At 39.9% G+C, this 8,458-nt stretch overlaps 1 protein-coding gene across 1 annotated transcript; it reads left to right on the plus strand.

Annotated features, from left to right (window-relative positions):
- Positions 1-6,378: 6,378 nt before the first annotated feature.
- On the plus strand, positions 6,379-7,374 carry LOC137716592 (G-type lectin S-receptor-like serine/threonine-protein kinase LECRK2). Its single transcript, XM_068456040.2, has one exon. It carries the CDS (start codon positions 6,379-6,381, stop codon positions 7,372-7,374), a length of 996 nt encoding a protein of 331 aa, XP_068312141.2.
- The last annotated feature ends 1,084 nt before the right edge of the window (positions 7,375-8,458 follow it).

Below are 8,458 nucleotides of genomic sequence, written 5' to 3' on the forward strand. Positions count from 1 at the left end.
TTTCAGTTCCACAGAATCCATCGTCATTATGAGTTCAATAATTTAAGTGTTTGTTTCTTTGTTATTTGATCAAAGAAAACTCAAAATCTTGAACTTTGTAGTTCAGAATTCAGAGAGTCAATTTTTTGTTGAAAGAGTAATTGTTCATGTTGAAATTTGAGGTTTCACCGTGTATGCGCATCAATAGCATACATTTTTTCCCTCAAACAATTGATATGTGCTGACAAGATGGATGGAAAATTGGATGAAAAATTCCAAAATTTAATGTTAGGGGAGAAATGGATTGATTATAAAAGTTCAGGGGTAATTGGATAAAACTAAAGTTCATGAAAAAATTGCCAGCTTCGGGAGAAAATTGACAAAATAGAGTAATATGATTTGATATGGTGGGAATGAATTTCATATTGATAAGAGAAGAGACCTTGCATGAACCTATAAGTAAGTTGATTCCGACGTTGCCAATTCGTTTGGTGGTGGAACCTCAATTTTCTTTATGATATCAGAGCAGGTTGTTTCACGTATGAAGCCCAACAACCTCACACTTCACGTCACCATGTTTGTGTTGTTCATATGTTTGACTTTAAGATTCGTCACACGTGAGGAATTGTGTTGAGAAGTAAATATAATTGCTTCTCATATTATAATTGGTTGTTTTATTAGTAAGTTTGGCTTATAAGTAAATTGATTTCTTCAAATCCGTAATATAATTTTCATTCAAAAAGTTTTTATTAGTGTCTTGAACTTTTCATCCATGCATCTCGGAATACTCAGAAAACTAAATTTTCTTGCACGCCATGCAGAAATTGAACAAAGTACATAAAGTTGAAGAGTCAAAGTAGACAATTTCCAAGTAATGCCTGGAAAAATCCAAAAAGAAGACTTGGAAAAAAAATCAAATTGAATCATTGACGAAAAGGGCTCATTGTTGACTTTGTTGTAGTTGGATCCTCTCATTTAATCACAAGAAATCACATCGTCTTCCAGCAGCTAAGTTTTTAATTTCATACTTGAAGAAGATGAAATAAAAATTGCAAGTGATTGACACAGAAATTATAGTTTGTTTGAAATTTTTCGTCACCTTCGTAATTTTCCCATGGCTTGTCCACTGATAAATCTTCTCTTCTTCTTCCTTTTCATGTTTCTACCATTTTCCACCCTAGCTCAAACCTCCAAAAACATTTCTTTAGGCTCATCTCTCACTGCACTAAATGAAGATAACTCATCGTCATGGACATCGCCATCTGGTGACTTTGCTTTCGGTTTTCAAAGAATCGGAAAATATGGGTTCTTACTGTTGGTATTTGACAGTTTACTAACTCAATACCAAAATATGTGGGTGATAAGTTTACAAACTCTATCACACCTCTTTCACTTTGCACTCTCAAATAAAATTGGACAAAGAAAGAAATAGAGAAAGGAGGGAAGCAACAAGCTTTGGCAAAACACTTGGACTTTGATATATGGAAAAGAGAGTTTACAAACTCTATAGCTTACAAGCTTAAAATGAGAATGAGAAATGGGATTTGGATGGGATGATTTACAATGCTTGATAACTTGGGTATTTATAGCAAACCAAATGATTAAACTAAGATTATTTATTACCACACAAAACACATTAATTGCACCTAATAATTTTTATTCAACCATACCTAACATTGCCAAACTTTCAATGCCTAACTTTGACATTGATTTTCAACAATGGCTAGTAGCACCCTTTTTTTGATTTGAATTTCCAACACACCTCCTCAAATCAAAACGCCTTCATTCCTAGCATTTCACGCAGTAGCCGGAATGTTTCAATTGGCAATGGCTTTGTGAAGATGTCTGCCACTTGTTCCTTGGTGTGACAGTAGACAAGTTCAATTGTCTTTTGCTTCACATGGTCCCTTAGAAAATGGAACCTGGTATCAATGTGCTTGCTCCTTCCATGTTGAACAGGATTCTTTGCAAGTTTGATTGCAGACACGTTATCTACGTGAATCACAGTCGATTCCACTTGTGGATGACACACTGACTTCAACAGATTTCTTAACCAAATTGCCTCACACACGGTTGAGGCTACAGCAACATACTCGGCTTCACATGATGACAAAGCAACAATTGATTGCTTCTTTGAAGTCCATGAGAAAGCTGTTGATCCTAGAAAAAACACATAGCCAGTTGTGCTTTTCCTTTCATCTTGGTCACCTCCCCAATCACTATCTGAATAACCAAATAATTTTGCATCTTCACCAAAATTATAAAATAGACCATAGTTTAGAGTACCTCTTATGTACCTCAAAATTCTCTTGGCGGCCAGCCAATGAGACTCCCTTGGTGTTTCCATGTATCGACTCATGAGTCCAACACCATAAACTATATCAGGTCTTGTGATTGTAAGGTACCTTAGGCTTCCAACGAGGCTTTTGTACACTGTTGAGTTTACAAACTCACCCTCTCCTCCTTTGGACAGCTTCAATCCAGTTGCGACTGGGGTATTGACAGTGTTGCACTTGTCCATATTGAACTTCTTCAATATGTCTCTCATGTACCTTTGTTGAGAGATGTAGATACCATCACTTTCTTGCTTCACTTCTATGCCAAGAAAGTATGACATTAATCCATTGTCAGTCATCTCAAATTCACTGAACATGGATTGCTTGAACTCATGGAACATTGCCTCATTGTTTCCTGTAAACAATAAATCATCTACATAGAGACAAATAATTAAGAACTCCCATTTTTCACCATTCTTCATGTAAACTGAATGCTCGTATGGACATTTCTGAAATCCATTTTGGTGAAGGTAGTTGTCGATCCTTGAGTTCCAAGCTCGTGGTGCTTGCTTGAGGCCGTACAAAGCCTTCTTCAAACGATACACCTTATCTTCTTCTCCTTGTACTTGGAAGCCTTCTGGTTGTTCCACGTACACTTCTTCCTCAAGTACTCCATTAAGGAAGGCTGACTTGACATCTAATTGATAAATTTTCCATTTATGATGTGCGGCAAGAGAGATTAGCAATCTTACCGTGTCAAGTCTCGCAACTGGAGCATAGACTTCATCATAGTCCACTCCATACTTCTGTTTGTAGCCCTTTGCTACAAGCCTTGATTTGTATCGATCCACACTCCCATCTGCAGTGCGTTTGATCTTGTAAACCCACTTGACACCAATAGCCTTCTGATTTGGTGGGAGCTTTGTCAGCTCCCAAGTGTCATTCTTCTCGATGGCATGGATCTCTTCTTCCATGGCTTTCTTCCAACAATCTTCTTCCACAGCTTCATTGAATGAGAAAGGCTCGTGGTCTGCATACAAGCAGAAAAGGTTGGTTTCTTCTTCTTCTTCTTGTCCATAAATCTCTGTGAGACTCCTTAACCTCACTGGAGTTGAGGAGCTGCTTTCCTCACTAGATGTAGGACCACTCCTTGCAATTCTGTGCACTGGAGTTGTTGTGATTGTTTGAGCAGGCTGTTGCTCAATCGGTGGTACAACTTCTGGTTCTTCAAAATCAGTGGAGACGATCTTCTCTTTACTGACTTCTTTGTTGTTCCACGTCCATGTCTCTTCCTCACTGAAGATGACATCTCTACTAACCACTAGTTTGCCAGTTAGTGGGTTGTAGAGCTTGTATGCCTTGGACTCTTCACTATAGCCCACAAACACACACTTCTCACCTCTATCATCAAGTTTCCTCCTCTTGGCTTCTGGAACTTGAGCATATGCAACACACCCAAAAATTCTTAGGTGTGTAACATTCGGCTTGTATCCACTCCAAGCCTCTTGTGGTGTCATCCTCTTGACACTCTTTGTTGGACATCGATTCAACAAATAAATCGAACAAGCTACAGCTTCTGCCCATAACTCTTTTGGCAAATTCTTCTCCTTAAGCATGGACCTTGTCATGTCAAGGATGGTTCGATTCTTTCTTTCGGCTATCCCATTTTGTTGTGGGGTATAGGCAGCAGTAAGTTGATGCCTAATTCCTTGCTCCTTGCAGTATGCTTGGAAAGCATTGGAGGTGTACTCTCCACCTCTATCTGATCTCACAGCCACAAGCTTGTGGTTACTTTCTGCCTCTGTGAGTGCCTTGAACTCCTTGAAAATTTTTAGGGCAGCTGACTTCTCCTTGAGAAAATAGACCCAAGTCTTTCTACTGAAATCATCAATGAAGGTAATAAAATACCTATTACCTCCATAAGACATGGGATCCAATGGACCACATATATCTGTGTGCACCAACTGCAGTGGTGCCTTTGCTCTCCATGTATCACCAACAGGGAACGATAGTCGTGCTTGCTTGCCAAGCACACAACCTTCACATACTTGGCGTGTGGCTTCAATCTGGGGTAGACCACGAACCATTCCTCCACTTGACAGCAACTTTAGGCCATTGAAATTAAGATGGCCAAATCGAAGATGCCATTTCCATGACTCATCTTCCATTACACCGATGTTGCAGCTTCCAATCTTTGTGTTCAAATTCAACGGAAACATCCGGTTCTTTGACATTCGAACACGTGCAATAAGCTTTCTCCTTGCATTCCTGAGAGTGAGAAGCATGTTCTCCATATGTATAATGTACCCTTTCTGGAGCAGTTGACCAATGCTCAGAATGTTGCTCTTCATACCTGGTATGTAGTAGGTATCGGAGATGTATTCTTCTCTTCCATCCTTCTGGATGATCTTGATCTTCCCTTTGCCTTCAACTGGCAACTTTGAGGAGTCACCAAGACTTACAGATCCATAGGCCCCTTCTTTGAGTTCGGCAAAAAACTCCTTCTTTCCACACATGTGATTGCTTGCACCAGAGTCCAAATACCAAACATTTTGTTGGCTACTGGAATCATGGTGTGCTAGTAAGACTGTAAGTTCTTCATCAGTATTTCCACTTGATTCTGCCATGTTGACATGCTCACCATTTTTATGTGAACATTCATTGGCATAATGTCCATATTGCTTACAGTTGTGACACTGGATATGCGCCTTTCCTCGAGTAGATCTCCACTCCTGAGACTGACCTTGATTTTGTGCATAGCCTCGACCTCTTCCTCGGGCTCGTCCTCGGCTACGGTTGGATGAGCTCCCACGACGTGAGTTCCACTGCCCACGACCTTTATTTGGTTTGTCAATATTCAACTTTGACTCCAAAGCTTGCTCTAGCGTTGTGGGGCTTGCATTCTTCTGAATGCGTTGCTCGTGAACTAGGAGGGATCCTAGTAGCTCTTCTGCGCTCATCACCTCCAAATCCTTGGATTCCTCAATGGCAGTCACCACATGCTCAAACTTAGATGTGAGTGACCGGAGTATCTTCTCCACAACTCGTACTTCATCGAGTCTCTCGCCATTTCTCCTCATCTGATTTACTATCACAATGAGCCTTGAGTGATAGTCGGAGATGCTCTCCCCTTCATTCATATGAGCAGTTTCAAAATCTGCTCGAAGTGATTGTAACCTCACTTTCTTGACTCGATCTACTCCTTTGTAGATTGCACTGAGTGTATCCCATACTTGCTTGCTCGTTGTTGCTTCTGCAACCTTCTCGAACGTTGAATCTTCCAAACCCTGGTATAGAAGATACAGCGCCTTTTGGTCCTTCTTTCGTAAGTCCTTGAGAGTGTTCCTTTGATCCGCAGTATATACGGCTTCTTGCTCGGTAGTGGGTACAACATACCCACTACTGACAACTTCCCATAGCTCCTGTGATCCAAACAATGCTTTGAATTGGATGCACCATCTCTCATAATTTTCTTTCTTCAATGTGGGAACTTGGAGTTGCACTAAGTTGGACGCCATAACTGCTGCACCTGCCAGAATGGTATTCTGGCTCTGATACCAATTGTTGGTATTTGACAGTTTACTAACTCAATACCAAAATATGTGGGTGATAAGTTTACAAACTCTATCACACCTCTTTCACTTTGCACTCTCAAATAAAATTGGACAAAGAAAGAAATAGAGAAAGGAGGGAAGCAACAAGCTTTGGCAAAACACTTGGACTTTGATATATGGAAAAGAGAGTTTACAAACTCTATAGCTTACAAGCTTAAAATGAGAATGAGAAATGGGATTTGGATGGGATGATTTACAATGCTTGATAACTTGGGTATTTATAGCAAACCAAATGATTAAACTAAGATTATTTATTACCACACAAAACACATTAATTGCACCTAATAATTTTTATTCAACCATACCTAACATTGCCAAACTTTCAATGCCTAACTTTGACATTGATTTTCAACAATGGCTAGTAGCACCCTTTTTTTGATTTGAATTTCCAACACTTACTAGCCATTTGGTTCGATAAGATAAAAGATAAAACTATAGTCTGGTCAGCCAATGGGGACAATCTAGTTCCAGAGGGATCCAAAGTTGAGCTTTCGAACGGTGGCAAGTTTATGCTCAATGATGCAACCGGCAAGCGCATATGGTCTGCTCAATTTGTTGGTCCTGGAGTTGCCTATGCATCCATGCTAGACACTGGAAATTTTGTACTGGCGGATCGAAGTTCATCCAATGTGTGGGAGAGTTTTGATGAACCAACGGATACAATACTACCTACACAGATTCTAAATCAGAACGACAGCCTCTTTGCGCGCTACACAGCGACAAATTACTCACGGGGAAGATTCATGTTTATTCTACAATCTGACGGAAATCTCTTGCTTTACACAACGAGATTCCCGCTGCCGACAAACAATTTTGCTTACTTTGCAACCATGACTATGTATGCCGGCTTTCAGTTCATCTTCAATCAGTCCGGCTATCTTTACCTTACTGCAAAGAACGGAAGCATACTGAATATGGTATCATCCAACACAGTTTCCATGCAAAATTTCTACCATAAAGTAACTCTGGCGCATGACGGAGTTTTGAGGCACTCTGTTCATCCTAAAACCGCTGCCTCAAGTGCCGGAAGCCCCATGGCTTGGTCCCCTTTGACCTCCGAACCTTCCAATATTTGCTTAAGAATTGAAGGAGCCATAGGCAGCGGTGCATGTGGATACAACAGCCTCTGCAGTTATAATGATAAAGGACCAACTTGCCAATGTCCTTATGGCTACACATTTATTGATCCCAATGATATCTTGAAAGGATGCAAGCAAAACTTTGTTTCACAAAGTTGTGATGCGGCCTTGCCGGAGACAGAGAGTTTTGATTTTCACGAGATGCAAAGCACAGAGTGGGCTGGCGGTGGTTATGAGCAATTTACATCAGTATCGGAGGAATGGTGCAGACAGAATTGCTTAGACGATTGTTTTTGTGTCGTTGCCATTTTCAAGGATAGAGAGTGTGAAAAGAAGAGAATTCCTCTTTCGAATGGAAGAATGGACCCGAGTATTGGTGGAAAAGCTCTCATCAAAGTAAGGAAAGACAACTCCTTGAAGTATTGAAGCTTTTGTCCATTGGTTACTCCCTGGATTGTTCAAAACCCTAGCTGAAACCCTAGTCATAAATACAATAATGTTAACGCCGTCTACTTCTCAACGTGAAACTATAATATAGTACCAATTTGGATCCTCTCCTGAGCTCAGCATCCTAAGCCTACTAAGCAAATAACATGGGTTGTTGGATCAAAATCCAACGGCTACAATTATTATAATTTTTAAAAGACTTTCTATTTATAACCGTTTGATCAAAATTCAATGGTCCATATAATTTGCTTAGTAGGCTCAGGATGCTGAGCTCAGGAGAGGATCCAAATCCATATAGTATTGTAGTACCATGTCAATCGTGATACTTCCTTTTAAATTTCACTAGAGCGACGTCGTCAGTTGTACCACGTCAGCATTGATACTTCCTTATAATAAATATAATATTAAAAAAATAGAAAAAGGAAAACTATGAAATTGGATACGAAGACGTGTTACTTCCAGAGCGACGTCGTCCGATTCTAGATTCCACGCTCCAAAGTGGCGTCGTCTGGTTCCAGAAAATACTACATTTAAATAGTTATCGCGATGAAACAATAAACGTTGCGCAAAGAAGAATTTCGTCGTCTAAAATAACACACGAAGAAACCTTCATCGCCATCACTTCCTCACGCAATGATCGTAAAGAAAGGTCTTGCACGATGAAGAGAAGAACAATCGTTGCGCAATAGTCTTTGCACAGTGATGCTTCCTTGCACTAAGTTAAAAGGGACGAAGCACATTCGTTGCACAAAATGTTATGCGCGATGAACAGTTGTTTCGTCGCACTTAGTGTAAAGGGATGAAAATGTACGTGGCGCAAGGACAGAGTGACGAAGAGACACTTCGTCGCATAAAGTTTAGAGGGACGAAGGACTTCTTATCCCAAGATTTATCATTGTCGTTGCGTGTATTACCGGGGGACAACGAACTCTTTCGTCGCACAAACCATTTTTAAATTAAAAAAAAAAAAAAAAAGTTTATAAAATGAATATTAAACAAAATAATTTTGAAAAGTTAAATTAATTTAGGAACAGTAATTGATAAGGAAAAATATTAATTTAAA

This window comes from Pyrus communis, chromosome 3 (genome assembly GCF_041283825.1).
Source record: "Pyrus communis isolate YQ-2024b chromosome 3, ASM4128382v1, whole genome shotgun sequence".
Lineage (NCBI taxonomy): Eukaryota > Viridiplantae > Streptophyta > Magnoliopsida > Rosales > Rosaceae > Pyrus > Pyrus communis.

What these genes read in the sequence shown, in the direction of transcription:
- LOC137716592 (XM_068456040.2), top strand. Translation starts at nt 6,379, where the DNA reads ATGCTCAATGATGCAACCGGCAAGCGCATATGGTCTGCTCAATTTGTT.